The 18837-nt window shown below is 45.6% G+C and overlaps 1 protein-coding gene across 5 annotated transcripts in view; it reads right to left on the bottom strand.

Moving 5' to 3' along the window:
• The window catches only part of GATAD2A (GATA zinc finger domain containing 2A), a 104493-nt gene that overhangs the window by 53184 nt on the left and 32472 nt on the right, over window positions 1–18837 (bottom strand). For all 5 annotated transcript variants that reach the window (XM_027587855.2, XM_027587858.2, XM_027587854.2 and 2 more), the window contains one exon: window positions 11243–11331. In XM_027587855.2, the coding sequence (XP_027443656.1) occupies window positions 11243–11257 (15 nt within the window). In that variant the 5' untranslated portion in view covers window positions 11258–11331. Of the gene's footprint in view, window positions 1–11242; window positions 11332–18837 lie in introns of those variants that run through there.

Raw genomic sequence — 18837 nt, 5'->3', positions numbered from 1 at the left:
AAAAGCCCAACCCTGCGGCCAGAAAGAAAGAGATGCTGTTGCAGGAGCACACAACACAGAAACAAAGGTACTGCTTGTGAAGGGGAATCGGAGCAATATTAAATGTCCACAGGGAAAACAGTAGCCAGGAGTCCCCCTGGTGCAGGATATCACTCTAAGGGCTAGTTGGCTACATTTGCCTCACATGGGAAAAGAACAGCCCTCTGTTCCTTCCCAGCTGCCTCCTGGGCCATGTGCCTCCATGGCCTACAAAGGGTTACACCTGCCATTTCCATGCCATCTGCAATGTGCCCATCGGGTGTCACATCACAAAATGGGAAGCCTTAACCCTTCCAGTGCCAACTCCCTCAGGGTCAAGACATAGCTCTAACCACCAGCTCCACTGAGGCCCGTCACTGGAAATGGCAGAGAGGTTTTGCACAGACAAGTGCAGAAAGGACCAAAAAAGTCACCTCCATTCCTAGGAGGAGACATGAGGAGAAAGTGGGGGAACCAGGGGTGCCTCTTTTGACGTTTTTATCAGGGCACCCAACAATATAGTAACACCTGGAGGCCTTTCCTGGGCTTCCTTTGTCAAGCTCCTTCCTGCACATATTCTGTGGTATCAGAGCACTGGCAAATGCCCCAGGAGGATCAGAGCCAGTAGGGAAACTTACTTTTAGGACTAAGTTTCCGGTCTCAATAAAGCCCATGGGACTAAGAAACAGTTCCTACCAACGACAAGTTCTCTCAACACTTTCTGCACAGCTGTAAGACCTGAAACAGAAATCCCACTTCTAGCCTCTACCCTGTAAGTGGAATTCTTCCCCTTGGGCAGGGAGTTGTTCAGATACCTGCAACAATCGCTGGGAAAGAGCGGAGCTGGGCTTGAGGGTATCACATTAAGTGGTCCTTTTGTAAAAGATACTATTCAAGGTAAAAACAAGGCCCTCACCACAGCCTTAAGGTCAGGTCAGCCTCTCCGACCTTGTCTCCTGCCATCCTGTGGCCCACCCCATCCTGACCCCATTCTCTTAGGCCACAGTGACATTCTGGCCACTGACAGTCAAGCTCACTCCCACCCCAGGGCCTTTGCACTTTCTGCTCTCTCTGCCTGGAAGGCTCCTCCCCCAGGTCTCTGAACTACCCTCTTTTTCAGGTCTCAGCTGAGACAGCAAAATGACATTATCTCCCCTCCACACAATCCCCTCTGTGGATTTCTAACTTCTTTCCCACTTCATCGCCACTTAACATTCTATTCACTCATCTCTCTGTATACCCTCCTAACCCCATCTCCCATAAGACAAGGAATACCTCCTTGTTCAGTGCTACCACCCTAGAGCCCAGGACAGAATAAATGCTCAACATATATGTTAAACATACAAGAAAAAGTATTTTCAGAACTCCCAGCTATCACTCTCCCTTCCTGGTTAAATAAGCCAAAATGTTTTCAGGCCAGTAAAAAAGATAAGGATCAAAAACAAAACCCTTACCTTTTAATAAAAATTAACTCAAAATAGATCAAAGACCTAACTATTAAAAGCTAAATCTAGGGCGCCTGGGTGGCTCAGTTGGTTAAGCAACTGCCTTCAGCTCAGGTCATGATCCTGGAGTCCCGGGATCGAGTCCCACATCAGGCTCCCTGCTCTGCGGGGAGTCTGCTTCTCCCTCTGACCCTCTTCCCTCTCGTGCTCTCTATCTCTCATTCTCTCTCTCTCAAATAAATAATAAAATAAAATCTTTAAAAAAAAAAAAGCTAAATCTATAAACCTTAGAAAAAAACGGAAGGGTAAATCATGACCTTGGATTCGGCAACAATTTCTTAAATGTGAAACCAAAAGCACAGTAGCAACAGAAGAAAAAAAAAGGCAAACTGGACTTTACCAAAATTAAAATCTAATGTGCAAAGGACACTATCAAAAGAGTGAGGCGAGGGGTGCCTGGGTGGCTCAGTCGTAAAGCGTCTGCCTTCGGCTCAGGTCATGATCCCGGGGTCCTGGGATCGAGCCCCGCATCGGGCTCCCTGCTCTGTGGGAAGCCTGCTTCTCCCTCTCCCACTCCCCCTGCTTGTGTTCCCTCTCTCACTGGGTCTCTCTGTGTAAATAAATAAATAAAATCTTAAAAAAAAAAAGAGTGAGGGGAATCTGGTTGGCTCAGTCAGAGAAGTGTTAGACTCTCGATCTCAGGATTGTAACTTTGAGCCCCACATTTGGTGTAGAGATTACTTAAAATCTTAAAAAGACAGAGAGAGAGAGAGAGAGAAAAAAAACAACCCACAAACTGGGAGAAAATACCTTGCAAATCATCTATCTGACAAGGGTCTAGTGTATAGAATATATAAAGAACTCTGAACAATTAAACAACAAATCCAATTCAAAAACAGGCAAAGGACTTGAATAGACATTTCTCCAAAGAAGATACACAAATGGCCAATAAACACATGAAAAGATGTCCAACATCTGTCATCAGGTGAATGCAAATCAAAACCACAATGAGATACTACCTCATACCCACCAGGGTGGCTATCATTAATTAAAAAAAAAAGTGTTGTCAAGGACGTAGAGAAACTAGAACCCTCATACATTGCTGACAGGAACATGAAACGGTACAGTGATGAGGGTAACAGTCTGACAGTCTCTCAAAAAGTTAAATACAGCATTACCATATGACCCAGCAATTCTACTGCTAGGTACATAAGCTAAGAGATGTGAAAACGTATTCACACAAAAACTTATACACAAATGTTAAAAGCAGCACTACTGGGGCGCCTGGGTGGCTCAGTCGTTAAGCGTCTGCCTTCAGCTGAGGTCATGATCTCAGGGTCCTGGGATTGAGCCCCACGTTGGGCTCCCTGCTCAGCAGGGAAGTCTGCTTCTCCCTCTCCCACTCCCCCTGCTTGTGTTCCCTCTCTCGCTGTGTCTCGGTCAAATAAATAAATAAAATCTAAAAAAAAAAGCAGCAGGGGCGCCTGGGTGGCTCAGTCGTTAAGCGTCTGCCTTCGGCTCAGGTCATGATCCCAGGGTCCTGGGATCGAGCCCCACATCGGGTTCCCTGCTCAGCGGGGAGCATGCTTCTCCCTCTCCCACTCCCCTGCTTGTGTTCCCTCTCTCGCTGTGTCTCTCCCTGTAAAATAAATCAATATTAAAAAAAAAGCAGCACTATTCACAATAGTCAACAAATAGAATCAACTCAAATGTCCATCAACAGATGAACAATGAACAAAATGTGATATATCCGTACAATGAAATACTATTCACTCATAAAAAGGAATGAAGTTCTGATTCATGTCACAATGTGGATGAACAGTGAAAATACTACATTGAGTGAGAGAAGGCAGATAAAAAAGACCACACAGAATAAAAAATGATTCCATTTAGGGGTGCCTGGGTGGCTCAGTCGTTAAGCGTCTGCCTTCGGCTGAGGTCATGATCCCAGGGTCCTGGGATCGAGCCCTGCATTGAGCTCCCTGCTCTGCAGGAGGCCTGCTTCTCCCTCTCCCTCTCCTACTCCCCCTGCCTGTGTTCCCTCTCTCGCTGTCTGTCTCTGTCAAATAAATAAATAAAATCTTAAAAAAAAAAAAGATTCCATTTATATGAAATGCCTAGAACAGGCAAATCCATGGAGACAGAAAGTAGATTAGTGGTTGCTAGGGCCCTGAAGGGCACAGAGGTGGAGGAGTGGGGAGTGATTGCTAATGGGTACAGGCTTTTTTTGGGGATAAAAACATTCTGGAACTTGACAGAGACAATGATCATACAATATTGTGAGTGTATTAAATAACAACTTTAAAATGGCTAAACTGGGGCGCCTGGGTGGCTCAGTTGGTTAAGCAACTGCCTTCGGCTCAGGTCATGATCCTGGAGTCCCGGGATCGAGTCCCACATCGGGCTCCCTGCTCAGCAGGGAGTCTGCTTCTCCCTCTGACCCTCTTCCCTCTCGTGCTCTCTATCTCCCATTCTCTCTCTCTCAAATAAAATCTTTAAAAATAAATAAATAAAATAAAAAAAATAAAATGGCTAAACTGGTGAATTTTAGGTTCTGTGACTCAACCATCCAGTTCTCACAGCGACTGAAGTCACACAAACCCACCATACAAGTGGGAACTAAGAACTGCCTCCAAGCAAAGGAGCTAATGCCTGGAAGCATGGCCATGTGGGCAAAGATCAATTTAGCAATGGGGAGCCAAGGCAGAAAGAGGGCAAGGCCTCAGACAATTGGGGTCACACAAACCACCACCAGCAGAACATGATTTAAGTCAGGTTCATTACAGGCTTCACACTGCCTAAAACCAAAACAACACACACCACGGTTTTATATTAATACACTACTGGGAATGTGCCACCCGCCTCAGTCACACAGGTGTTTTACTCATTCATCCAATTATCTGCTTAGTTTCCACCAGGAACCAGGGGCTGACTGGATCCCATGACAGGCCTCCTCCCAGGAAACTCTGGGAAGATACACAAGGAGGCAGGTAAGTGGACACTGGACACCAGGCTGAGAGACGGAGTGAGAGGTCCCTTCCACTTGGAGAGTTGCAGTGATCCCTAGATCACACAGAGGATCAAACCATCTATTTTATCCATCCTGACTGGGTATAGCTACTATGGAGAGATGACACCAATAGAGCAAGACTGGTCTCTAATCAAAAATATATTATGTCAGGGGCGCCTGGGTGGCTCAGTCGTTAAGCGTCTGCCTTTGGCTCAGGTCATGATCTCAGGGTCCTGGGATTGAGCCCCCTATCAGGCTCCCTGCTCGGTGGGCCTGCTTCTCCCTCTCCCTCTGCTGCTCCCCCGCTTGTGCTCTCTGTCAAATAAATAAAAATAAAATCTTTATATATGTATATTACATGTGTATACATACACATACACACACACACACACACACATTATGTCAGAAAACTAAGTATGGGATATCACAAAGTATTAAAGTGAAGAAGCACATGCAGTGGTAAAATGAGCTCCAAGTACTGGGGAGGGAGGCCAGAGGCTCAGGGAAAGGAAGGTGCATCACAGTGCATCAGGTAGAAACCAGAATGCCTGGTTTGCCTCAGTTTCCTCCCCGTGAAATGGGAATACTACCCACTTTATCACTAATGCTCTCTGAAGGCTCTGTGAAAGGTAGCTGTGAGTATCATTATTACAGAAAGTAACAATGCTGTAATCAGAGGATGTTCCACATGACAGGCCACAAGCCACTTCACAATTCCAGAATCTTTGAAGGTTTTCTGCTTGAATTTAAACTAACCACAAGCGGCCACCACCCTCACTTTTGTAAACAGCTGTCTCTCCTGCCCTGGGCTCCCTGAGGGAAGGCCTGGGTTAAGCCCATTTTTCAAATCTTTGATTATGGAAAACTGCGAATATACCCACAGAAGTAGCAAGAAGAGCATGACTCACAGCGCACATGCACCACCCAGGTTGCAGGTCTTCTACACTCGGCCTTACCCCACACCTACTAGCTCCTGTGAAGCAAATCCTACATAGCATTCATTCTATGAATGAACTGGTCAGTATTTATCTCTATAGCACAAGCAAACGACAATCCTATGAGCTGACCTCTAACAATTTAACAAGCATTTCTTAATCTTTGTCAGTCACACTTGGTTGAAATCTATAGGTGCCCCCCCCCCAACCTTTCCTTTCAACCATACGTTTATTTATCCTGTTTCCCAGTCAGGTTTGCTGGTGGCATCCCTGTGGTACAATGCAACATGTCCCTGATTTACTGTAAACTAGATTTTGAGGCCCAACCAAGCACACATCATTCCAGAAGGACACGCACCCTTCTTGAGGGCACGCAGCCATGGAGGATCACTATCTGGATTCACCATTTCATTAAGTGTCCAAAAACTTATAAGCCTATAATTCCATCATTTCAATTAGCCAGAATATGTTAATAGCTACACTGTCCATTAGCCACATGTAGCTATTTAAATAGACTAAAGTTAAATAAAATGAAAATTTATTTCTTCAAACTATTCCAGGTGCCACATTGGACAGTGAGGATACAGAGTTCCAGGAAGTTGTGTTGGGCAGCACTGACCTGTGAGAGAAGGTTGCTCTCACCCACTATTTTGTTCCTCGAGAGTTCAGTCCGTACAAAAAAGAAAAAATGCTAGTTTCTATTTACCAGTTTTCAAAATGAATTGGTTCCCTAGAACCTTCTAAAGAGGACAGCGGGTTTCTTCCTTTCCTTTGAGCACCAACATAAATGAACCTGTGGATTTTTAACACATCTAATGCTCCAACTTGGGAATCCATTCTTTTTCATACTCATCTGTCCCATCCTTGATAGTCTTACACAATCAGGACATTCCCAATGCAGATTTAGAACTAAAACGTTTTGGGGCGCCTGGGTGGCTCAATCGTTAAGCGTCTGCCTTCAGCTCAGGTCATGATCTCAGGGTTCTGGGATCAAGCCCCGCATTGGGCTCCCTGCTCAGCCTGCTTCTCCCTCTCCCACTCCCCCTGCTTGTGTTCTCTCTCTCGCTTTCTCTGTCAAAAAAAAATCTTAAAAAAAAAAAAAGAATTAAAATGTTTCAAGTGCTTTGATTTTATACTTGTATTTTTCTTTGTTGCTGAAAATTCTGACTCTTAAAGACATTAACTACTTGTTTTCTTCTACAATATAGTTGTCCCCACTTATCCACAGTTTCAGTTATCTGCAGTCGATCACGGTCCAGGAGCGGACGATCCTCTGGAGTACCAACATAAGTCAAAAGTAGCCTAATGCTATGTTGCAATGCCTACGTCATTCACCTCACTTCATCTCATCACATAGGTATTTTATCATCTCACATCATCACAAGAAGGGTGAGTATAGTACTAAGATATTTTGAGAAAGACCACATTCACACAACTTTTTAGCATAGCTATAACAATTCTATTGTTATTAGTTGTTGTTGTTAATTTCTTACCATCCCTAACTTTTAAATTAAACTTTGTAAGTGGAAAAATCATAGTATATATAGGGTTTGATACTATCTGCATTTTCAGGCATCCCACGATGGTCCTGGCAAGCATCTTTGTAGGGAAGGGGGCACTACTGTATATAACAGTAAGACTATTGGTATTATTAACCTAAAACCAAAAATAATTCCTAAAAATAGTTTTTTGAAAAGAAGTTTTTGCCCTTATGACATATCGCACTAAAACATTTACAGTCTAACTACTATGTTTAAAAGTCTAGTGAAGGAAATCCTGAGACGTTAAGTCACCAACTTGAGTCACAACTGACATATACCTAGATTCATATTCATTTCCTTTTGCTTTTGGTTTTTAGGGGTTGCTTCTCTCCCCCCTCCTCACAACATCTGCCATACTTTTGTTTATAATTATGTAAAACACCCATCTGGTGCTACATAGAAAAGAAAGCCAGAGACAGCTCCTGATAACCCTGTCTCCTCCCAGCCCTCCTCCCAGAAATGACCATGTTGTTCATTTATGGTTTAGATTTCCTGTATTTAAAAATAAAGTATAAGCAAACACACACACATACATCCATGTCCCCCCCCCACCTTCCCTTGGATAGGTAAGTGTACTACATCTCTTTATCCTCCACCTTGTTTTTTCCACTTCTTATTTCACCCTAGAAATCCTGTCACCAAGACATGAGGACATGCCTCCTTCCTTCCTTCAGGGGCTTGACGCCACCCCACCAGGAGATCCACCCCCATCCATCTCCAGCCCCAAATGACAAACATCTAAGTCATTTCCAGCTTTGCTACTTCAGAATTGCGTAATGAACATCCTTGTCACAATTCTTATTTCTGACAGTATATCTTTGTGATACATTTCTAGAAGTGGAATTTCTGGAGCAAAGGGTAAGCCAATCTTTCTCTGAGGAGTTGTGAACCTCCAAAAGCAACATATGGCAGTGCCTGATTTCCACCAACAGATCGGTATCCACCTCTGGGGACAAAAGGTCAGAAATGTTGTTTTGGGGAAGCTCCAATGAACATTCTTAGTATCAGAAAGACCTGAACATCTTCCATACCTTGGTTAGGGCCATCTGCATTCACTTTCTCTGTGAACTGTTTTTCTGAAAGTCACACCCACTTTTATTTTTTTTAAGGTTTTTATTTATTTATTTGATAGAGAGACAGTGAGAGAGGGAACACAAGCAGGAGATGGAGAGGGAGAAGCAGGCTTCCAGCCAAGCAGGGAGTCTGATGCAGAACTCGATCCCAGGACCTGAGCCGAAGGCAGAGGCTCAATGACTGAGCCACCCAGGTGCCCCAAGTCACACCCATTTTTAATCCTTAACATCCAACATAAGGCTAGTCATTCAGCACATGAGCAGTGTGTACTTGAACAGGGCTTCTGACAAGCAAAATTCAAGGGGCAGATGCCACATCCATTAGCCCAAGCAGGCAGTCTGACCCAAGGTGTGCACACCTCAACTGTGTACAGGGTGTGGCACTGTGTGGGGGCTATGTGTGTGTGACTCAGGACTCGCCTGGAGCCAGCCTTCCTCTTGCCCTGCTCCTCTTCTGTGCCCACTGAGTCCTGGGTGGCAGGAATGGGGAGACCCTAGCTGACCACAGGCCATGGTACAACGAAAAGTGGGTGTGGGCTGGTATTAACCAGAGAAAACCCCAAATCAATCAATTTGCTGAGGTGACTTATACCCCACAACAAAAAGTACAAGCTGACATATTTATAAATCTTAAAAAATAATTATTCAAGGGTGTTTCTGCCTGTGTAGCATTAAGCATTACATGTCATAACTGTTCACAGACTGTCCCTTTCCTATCAAGCCCCTTCATATACTGGGTGGGGGAGGCAAGGCCAGAAAGAACACTTAGGATGACTTCCAGGACTTTAAACCCCCAGACTCTCTGCTTCTAATGCTATGGCTGTGTCTTCCCTGCTTGCCCTGTGACAGGGAAGGAGGTTTGTTTGTTTGTTTCATTCATTCATTCATTCATTCATTCATTCAGCAAGTACTTACTATACTTCGGAGTTAACAAAGAACCAGGCAGAGGGGGGAGCACCTATCCCAGAACCTCAGAGAACCCTAAGCCAGCCCACTGCCTTCAGACAATGACCTAAGCAGCAAGACAAGGGCAGTCACTAACCCCACTGGGCCGGGGTTCAAGTAAGACCTTTTTCAGATGTAAAGTTCCTTGATTTTTAAATGCTAATGTCTAAAGATAGCCTGTCAACAGCCAAGTGCCAGGCCCACCCTCTGTGGATGTCCCACTATGCCACCAGCACCAGATAACAAGCCACCAGGACCAGGTATCAAGCATCATCAACACTGATGATCCAAACCTCATCTAGCTCTAGGAAACCAGCACAGACTTTAGGTCACTTCTTTCTCCTCTGGGGGACTCAGGCAGGGCTGGGCTATGTAAAATAGTACAGCTGCCAGGACAACAGTCTGGCAGGTCCTCAAAATGTTCCTTACCACATGACCCAGCAATTCCACTCCTAGGGTATATACCCAAAGGAACCAAAAACGCATCCACACATATTGTGTACACAGATGTTCATAGCAGCACTATTCACAATTGTCAAAAGGTGGAAACACCCAAATTTATCCCGGATAAATAAGTGGTCCATCCATGCAATGGAATTATTACTCAGCCATAAAAGTGTATGAATTACTGAATCATGCTACAATGTGGATGAACCTCAAAAACTATGCTGAGAGAAGCCAGACACACAAGGTTATATATTGTATGACTCTGTTGATATGTAATGCCCAGGACAGGCAAATACATAGAGACAGAAAGCAGATTAGTGGGAGAAGGGGGTTAAGGAGAGACAGCTAATAAGGATGGAGTTTCTTTTTTTTCTTTAAGATTTTATTTATTTATTTGACAGAGAGAGAGACAGCGAGAGAGGGAACACAAGCAGGGGGAGTGGGAGAGGGAGAAGCAGGCTTCCCGCTGAGCAGGGAGCCCAATGCGGGGCTCGATCCCAAGATCCCGGGATCATGACCTTAGCTAAAGGCAGACGCTTGATGACTGAGCCACCCAGGTGCGCCAGAGGATGGAGTTTCTTTTTGGGGTGATAAGTGCTCTGGAACTAGACAGAGGTGATGGTTGCACGACTCTTAAATATACCAAAAAAAAAAAAAAAAGAAAGAAAGAAAGAAAATCACTGAATCATATACTATAAATGGGTGAAATGTATGGTAGACAAATTCTGTATGATAGACAAATTATATCTTGATTGTTGAAAAAAATTTTTAAAGCCAGGCTCCCCGCTCAGCGGGGAATCTGCTTCTCCCTCTGTCCCTCCCCCCAACTCATGGTTGCACTCACTCTCTCAAATAAATAAAATCTTTAAAAAACATTTTTTTAAAGCACTGGTAAAGCTTATTTCTTAGAAGAACATTCTGGAAATGTTTTCCCACTAACAGGATTACTTGACCATGTTCATGTGTTTTGCTTTTTTTTTTTTTTGCTATATGCAAATAAGAGCCAAAACCTCACAAAACCAATCCCAACTCTTGTCAAGAAGCGGGCAAATCCAGGCGGCTGGTTCTCATCCCATGTGGCTATGGCGCTGTTAAAGGAGCACGCACTCCTCAGGAGTCACCTGTTGGCTGGCCTGGAAGAGGAGCAGCTGACCAACCCAGGAGCAGCTGACCAACCCAAGAGGTCTCCAACCTGCCTTCAAGTTCTAACTCTTAGCTCTACATTCTTCTTCAGATAGACAGTCCTGGGCCAAAACATGGCTGCCCAGACCCTGCTGGTTACAACACAAAAACCCCACTGAGGTGTCAAGATCTGTCCTGCTGGGTTCTGACAGCCCTTGAGAATCCACTTGAGAACCCTAAGCAGGGGGTGAGGTTGGCTCAGTTTCCTCACAGGCTTGAGTCGGGGGTCAGGGCAACCAGCTCCAAGCACCAGTGCCAGGCCCTGTGCCACCAACAGTGGGGTCAGAAAAAAATTCTACTCATTTTGGTCACTGTTGGGAAATCACAAAAATGGCCAGAGGGCAAAGGCCATCTGGCCAGGATTATCCTCTGCTCCTGATACTCCCAGGAAGGTTTATCCCATTTAGGCCTGGGCTTTTCAAGTGAGTGAACCCTGAGACACAAAGTGAGAACAAATGGCCTCCCTGGAAGCAACAGGCAGGGCCTGGGTGATCCCATGGTGACAGCCTCCCTCCATTTCCTCTAGGAGGTGGCTGTAAGCTTCTAAACAATGCTCGGTCTCAAATGTCCAAGGAGCTGAATGAGGCTCACCGGGCAGGTCAATCAAGAGCTTTCATTCCACAGATATCAGACCCCAAACACTCACCTGGCTTCTGTGCATGGGATGCTGGTCCTACCAGCTGGCCATGGCAGCAGCTACGTCAAAAGGCAACTTGTGTCAACGTGCTGACCAACCTAAAGTAAACAACAGAAAAAGAAACACTAAGTTTCCAAGGAAAGTTTCTGGAATATATGGACAATTTTCAGTATCTCCCACCCCTGGAATTACACAGCAAAATTTTAGATTTCAACCACAGCTCTGCCTTTGCTACATTCCACAGGGGGGCAGGCTGAGGAAATAAATTTCTATCACTCTCTAACCTATGACCCGATACAGTACTAACCAATAAACCCTAGCATCCCAGACACTGACTTCAGCAATATGGACAGAGATATGAGGTGGTAATAAGCAGCCAGATGCTGACATACTGAATATACAGAAATGGTTCAACATTTTGGTTGTAACAGTAATAACATTAATAACAGAAATAGTAATATCTAGAATTTAATAGATACTCAGTAGCGTGTTCCAGTTACTATGCTAAAACTCCCTATCTCTTTGAATCCCCAGGACAATCTTGGGGTTACGCAATCATCCCCATTTTACAGATAAGGGATCTGATGTGTCTAACATTCAGGAATTTGCCCAAAGTCACCCAGGTCTCCCTCTACAGACATGACCTCTTTGCTCCCCGGTCCATGCTCCCTCACACAGATGTCAGGGAAACCACCCACTGTTCCAGGCAGTTGTAGGGTTTGCCCTCAAGAAGCTCAGGGTGCAATGTGCCTGGACCCTGGCAGACTTTACCTTCATAGGGCAACTCAAAGTTTTACTCTGGGATCATTTCCACAGGGATTACAAAACTGCCCAGGGAGAAAGGAGCTGCCTGTTTTACAGACAGGAAAATTAAGGATCAAGAATGTTCAGAATTCTCCCAAGGTCACAGAGACAGTGTGGCCCTAGGACTTCCCCTCCTTTGTGACATCAGACACGCAGGGCTCCACCCACAGAGGCTAAACCTAGAGAACAAGCCAAATCCCTGACTGCTAGGCAGTGCTGTCAGTTGTAGCTTGCCGAATATTGTCAGTATCACCTCTGTTGTCATTCTTTGTGCCCACATGACTACCAGGAGCTTGGCTCTGATATGAAACCTTTCTTTTTAAACTGGGTTCACAGCAATTCACAGTTCATGGATAGCAAGAAACACACCCACAGGAGAACTTGCAAAATAAGCAAATATCAGTGAACTCTATGGAAAGACCTTTGGGCACTGAGGAGCACAGGGCATCCTCCTCAGGGAGGCCCAGGGCTAGCTGCAGCCACCATCTGGGCTAGTTCCTGGGGAAGAGGGCACTTTCTACCACTTTTTTTTGGCCCCATTCAGGCCAAAAAACACAGTGGACACCGCTAACCCTCGTTCTTTCATATCTCTTGAGCCATGGCCTCACTCTGCAATGGAGGGGAAAGCCCAGAAGCAAAGGCTTTCTGAATACCTACCCTCTTCAATAACAAGATCAATAGAAGTCAGCAGTATTTTTTTTTAAAGATTTTATTTATTTATTTGACAGAGACAGAGACAGCGAGAGCTGGAACACAAGCAGGGGGAGTGGGAGAGGGAGAAGCAGGCTTCCCACTGAGCAGAGAGCCCGATGTGGGACTCGATCCCAGGACTCTGGGATCATGACCTGAGCCGAAGGCAGACACTTAACAACTGAGCCACCCAGGCGCCCAAGTCAGCAGTATTTTCACACACAGATTTTTAAAAATCCATTTACAATAGCATAAATATGAAATACTTAAATCTTTAAAAAAAATTAATCCTTATTTATTTTCGAAGAAGAACGCGCGTGTGCGCGCACACACGGGGAGGGGCAGAGGGAAAGGCAAGAGAGAATCCTCAAGCAGACCCCACTGAGCATGGAGCCCAACATGGGGGCTCCATCCCAGGACACTGATATCATGACCCGAATGGAAAAATCAAGAGTCGGATGCTTAACCGACTGAGCCACCCAGAAGCCCCAGGGTAAATTTAATTTTTAAAAAGATGTTCAGGTAGACGAACCATTAGAGACAATGGACTCTGAAAAACAAACTGAGGCTTCTAGAGGGGAGGGGGGTGGGGGGATGGGTTAGCCTGGTAAGGGGTATTAAAGAGGGCACGTTCTGCGTGGAGCACTGGGTGTTATGCACAAACAATGAATCATGGAACACTACATCAAAAACTAAGGATGGAGGGGCGCCTGGGTGGCTTAGTTGGTTAAGCGACTGCCTTCGGCTCAGGTCATGATCCCAGGGTCCTGGGATCGAGCCCCGCATCGGGCTCCCTGCTCGGTGGGAAGTCTGCTTCTCCCTCTCCCACTCCCCCCGCTTGTGTTCCCTCTCTGTCTCTCTCTGTCAATTAAATAAAATCTTTAAAAAAAAAAACTAATGATGTAATGTATGGTGATTAACATAACAATTAAAAAAAAAAAAAAAGATGTTCAGGGGCACCTGGGTGGCTCAGTCGTTAAGCTCGATCCCAGGGCAATCGAGCCCATTGGGCTCCCTGCTCCGCGGGAAGCCTGCTTCTCCCTCTCCCACTCCCCCTGCTTGTGTTCCCTCTCTCACTGTGTCTCTCTCTGCCAAATAAATAAATAAAATCTTTAAAAAAAAAAAAGATGTTTAAGGGCAACCCTCTTGGGTCCTCTCCCTCCTCAGGAGCTTTGTGCTATCACTTTGATATCACTCAATAAACTTTGCTTTGCTGCCCACCAAAAAAAAAAAAAAAAAAAAAAGTTCTAGACCTATGAAGTAGAACTACAATAAGACATCACTGAGACAAATGAAAGAAAACCTAAATGAAGATATGCCTTGTCCATGAGTCAGGAGGTGTCAATTCTCCCCCCCAAATTGATCCACAGATTGAATGCAGACCCAATAAAAAATTCCCAGAATGTTTTTTTTTTGTAGAAAAAACAATCTGACTCTAAAATTTACATGGAAATGCTAAGGACCTAGAATAGTGAAAACAACTAAAAAAAGAGGAACAAATTTGAAGGACTTACTCTACCTGATTTCAAGACCTACCATAAAGCTACAGTAACCAAGGTGCACCTTGATTCTGGCTCAGGTCATGATCTCAGGGTTGTGAGATCAAGCCCCGCATTGGGCTCCTCACTAGACATAGAGACTGCTTAAGATTCCCTCTCCCTCTGCCCTTCCCTCCCCCTCTTAAAAAAAAAAAAAGCTACAGTAACCAAGACAGTGTGAAAAAGACAGAGGAAAGATGGATAAACAGAATACACCCATGCACCTGTGGACAACTGATTCTCAACAAAGATCTAATATCCTTTTTTTTTTTTAAGATTTTATTTATTTATTTGAGAGAGAGAGAGAGAATGAGAGATAGAAAGCACGAGAGGGAAGAGGGTCAGAGGGAGAAGCAGACTCCCTGCTGAGCAGGAAGACCGATGTGGGACTCGATCCCGGGACTCCAGGATCATGACCTGAGCCGAAGGCAGTTGCTTAACCAACTGAGCCACCCAGGCGCCCTTACTCTGCAAGACCACAAGACACACTGGACGACAATCTCCCGAACAGTTAACCCTGCAAGGAAGAAGGCCATCTTAATGTGTTATAACAACACACACCCTGCATCAAAGGATAGAATGCAACGTGCAACAAATTTTAAGGTAAAATCCCACTTTCACACTCAACCATGGCTCTCCCCATCTCAGTTCATGGCAAACCCAGCCTTTCAGCTGCTCAGATTAAAAGCTGGAGTTGCCCTCTTGATAAGACTACCCCACTATCCAGTCGATCAGAAAATCCTACTGGTTCTGCCATCAAACACATCGGAAGTCCAACAGCTTCTCATACCTCCACTGCCCACACCATGTTTGGTGTTTGCTCAGAGTGAAGCCCTATTATCTCCTGGCCCCAGAGGCCTGCCTGGTGCCCACCTGCTCATCCTGCCGCAGCCATGCTGGCTGCCTGGTCATGCCTCCAACATACCAGGCACCCTCCCACCCTGGGGTCTTTTTATGTTTTAAACAAAATCCCAGATACTTTATCATTTTAACAATCACTTCTTCAACTGGCATCCCCAATTGAAAATGATCTTTGAAAACATAACTACCATATAATAATCCCTAAATGTCAGTAAATGTCCAATTTGTATTTAGCTTCACACAATTTCTCAGAAATGTCTGTATGGTTTAACAGTAGCTGCTACAGTGTTTGTACTACACCTGCTCCTCAGCCTTGGTAACTCTCACCCCCCCAGATGGCAGACCTTCCATGTCCATGCCCCCTCCTCTCCTTGAAGAGCCCAGGCTCTCCTTGTCAAGTCACGGCTCAAAATGTCTCCTTTACAGAGGCCCACCCTGCTCCTTCTCTCCCACAGGCCTGGCCTCTCTGCATACTCCATATTATGCAGCTACTGTCTATGGACTTTCTCACCCAATAAGAACAAAAACACCACAAGGAAAGGGATGTCTTGTCTGCGTGATGCGTGATTTTATTTCAAGCACCTAGAACAGTGTTGGACACACACCAGGTGCTTGATAAATACTTATGGAATGAACAGGGAGGGATGATTTAACACTGAAGGAGAAGGAACCTATCTGAGGATCCCACAGCAGCAGTCCCTCCCTACAAACAGTGTGAAATTCACAAAGGAGCAGAAACCAAGCAGAGATCACTTAGCACAGTCAGAACTAGGAGCATTTCTCTAAAATAAACTGCAGTTGCTTTTTATTGATACATCATCTGGACTGTTTTGCACTGGCTGGGTTAGAGAGCTTTTACTGTTTTTATTTCCAACCCATACATTTAAAACAGTATCAAGTAACCCTTAAGTACATGATTACCAATTCGTATGAGACTCTTCCACTCCCTTGATAAATCGTTATGGTTTGGCTTTGACCCCACACCTGAGTGTAATGCACACCCATGCACACACACACCACCCCAAATCTACAACCCACCCAAACACAATGACTTCCCAGTCTAAGGGAAATCACACTTGGTAAGAAGGTAGCCATAGTAATTTACATGAAATCAAGTCACTGCACTTTGGGGAACAGAAGTCCTTTGTTGACATTTCATCCTCTCTAGCTCAGGCAAAGTGAGGTTGGCTCCCTTTAAACTTCAGGGGAGGAACACTGGCCCCAAACCAGCTGCTGTCTGGGGAACTCCAGTTCTGTGGATACACTCCAGTTGCAGCATCCATGGCCTGCATAGGGATGGGTCTCTGGGGCCATAGTCATCTGACTAAGACGCCTGGGCTCTCCAAGGCACCCCCAAAGGGCCCCATATGAGGCCAGGCCCTATGAAAGCTGCACACCTCTGGTCTCCTTCTACCACCATCTGCACTCACCAAACATTTGTGCTATCTAAAAATTCTTCAACTGTGTCTGTAACCAAATATTTACCACCCTGGCTCTAATCCAGTTCTGGAAACATGACATTAGGCCAAAAAACTCCAAGATGAAACCCAACCCCAATACCCTTCACCTTCCCACCTCTAAGTCCACAAAGTCTACTTGCTCCATGAAAACTGAGTGCCCCTTAAGAAAGGGGTTACCTAGACCCTCTCTGGCAAAGTTCTTAGCGACTGCACCACCAAGTGTCAAAGAGGGGGTTCCCTGTTCACCCTTATCAGAAAGGAAGAAACTGAGGCAGGGAAACAGTAAAACATCACAAGGAAGCCCAGAGGTCATACTGCTCCATGTGCTGGCTGGCTAGGGAATGATTAACTTGGGCCAACGATTCCATTTCTAATCCAGGGTTGGCAAACTTGCCTGAGCTGTCCTGGTGAATGGTATTTCTGGAACACAGCCACACCCACAAAGTATGCAATATCCACAGCTGCTTCCACCTATAAGGCAGAACTGAGTTATAGCAACAGAGACAGTACAGCCCCAGAAGCTGAAAACATGGGACTACCTGATCCTTGAAAGCAGGAGGAAACTGCAGCCCTAACAATCTGTGCTGAGTATCAAAGGGACAGAGGTGACCCAGACACACCACAACAAAAAGTCAGGGCACAGGCACACCAAGGAGATGCTCCAGCTCTGAGTCAGCCCCAGGGCACAAAGCAGTACCTGCTCTCTCCAAAGCATGGAGCCTCATTAACCCTATGTCCCCATGGAGTAGGGGAGAGCATGACTTGGCATACTAGAGAAGCAAAGAACCAGCCCCATGAGAGCCAAGGAGCCGACAGTGAGGCCAGCTACACAAGCCCATCCTTGGCAACCAGAACTGGCCTGTCTCCACTGTCAAACCTAGGAGGCATCCACTGGCGTAACAGCCAGTATGTGCCCTCCAGGCCCCTGAACTGTCCCTGCCTGTCTTCCCTTGGCCATAGTAACTATGCCCTCACTGAGGGATGGATCATCCACTCACCACACCATGCCAGTGCAGCCATTCCTACAGCCCCTCAAAACCCCCCAATACTTGTAACATCCTACCCTGACCTTCAAGGCCCCGCCTGCTTTACGCCCACGTGACCCTATGAAGTCATCTGACATGCATGCATATGTGTATATACACAAAGGTCTTAGCGACTGTACCACCATATTCCTGGCTCCAACCACACTAGCCTTGTCTCAATTTTTCATACTGCCACATCTTGCCTCCACCACTGGGCTTTTGCACATAGTGTTCCCACCATGGGAAAGCCCTTCCCTCTTCCCACTCATCCTTCAGACTCAAGCACCTGTTAGTTAAGCATGCTCTCCCTAACCAGTCCCTCCTCATTCCCTTCTATCACTGAGGACTACAGCCCCAACACTTAGCACAGCTGATCTTGACATTTGACATCCAGACATCCAGAATTAGGCTCTCTTCCCCAAATACTCTTGAGAAAAAGCTCTTGTTCATCTCTTTATCCAATGCCTAATGAAGCAAGAGTAGGAAATGCCATCCTCCTTGAGTTATAAATACCCAACCACTATGTTTCCACCATGGACCTGAGGCAAAAACATAGCAATATAAATATAAACCCTACCCTTAATTAGAATAGCAAGTCAACACCAGGAAGAAGTAACATGGAGATAGGCAAGGCCACAGCGCCACCACAACCCCTGGGGGAAACTCTCCCCACCCTCCCTTACACTGCTGTTTGGAGAAAGGCAAAGAGCTTAGAGAAAGTTCCAGAGACCTCTACAGCTTTTTGTCTGGAAAGGCCTCCTTTGTCACTGCGGAGAACCATGAGCTACCCCTACCCCTGCACCCATGGCAAACCATACCCCGTACTCCCCTCCTCCTTTCCTATCCTATCCTAAAACACTCAGTACGGTCTTTGCAACAGATCCCTTTCCTCTCCAAGGCTTGCCTCCACCATACCTCTTTTCCCTGGGCATTCCAGGAATCCCTCCCTTTCATACCACCAAACCTGAATGTTCTAGTGCTTTCTCCTGATGAATCATAACCTGACCCCTGGGCAGACCTTCAGGCCTTAAGACCATCCTTAGGACCAAATGACAGGCCCTGGCACCAGGTAGGCTCTCAGAAGCAACTAGCTTTACTCTGAGTAGTGTCATTAATGTTATTCCTCAAAATATTTCAACTCCTATCTAGAGTTTCCATCCTTGCCCCCAGCAGTTGCCCTGGCAAGTCCACACAGAAGTTCAAAACTTCAGATAAACCCCCATATT

Source organism: Zalophus californianus, chromosome 1 (assembly GCF_009762305.2).
Source record: "Zalophus californianus isolate mZalCal1 chromosome 1, mZalCal1.pri.v2, whole genome shotgun sequence".
NCBI classification, from domain to species: Eukaryota; Metazoa; Chordata; class Mammalia; order Carnivora; family Otariidae; genus Zalophus; species Zalophus californianus.
Note: the sequence above shows the minus strand (reverse complement) of the source record. Positions and strands in the feature narration are given on the sequence as shown.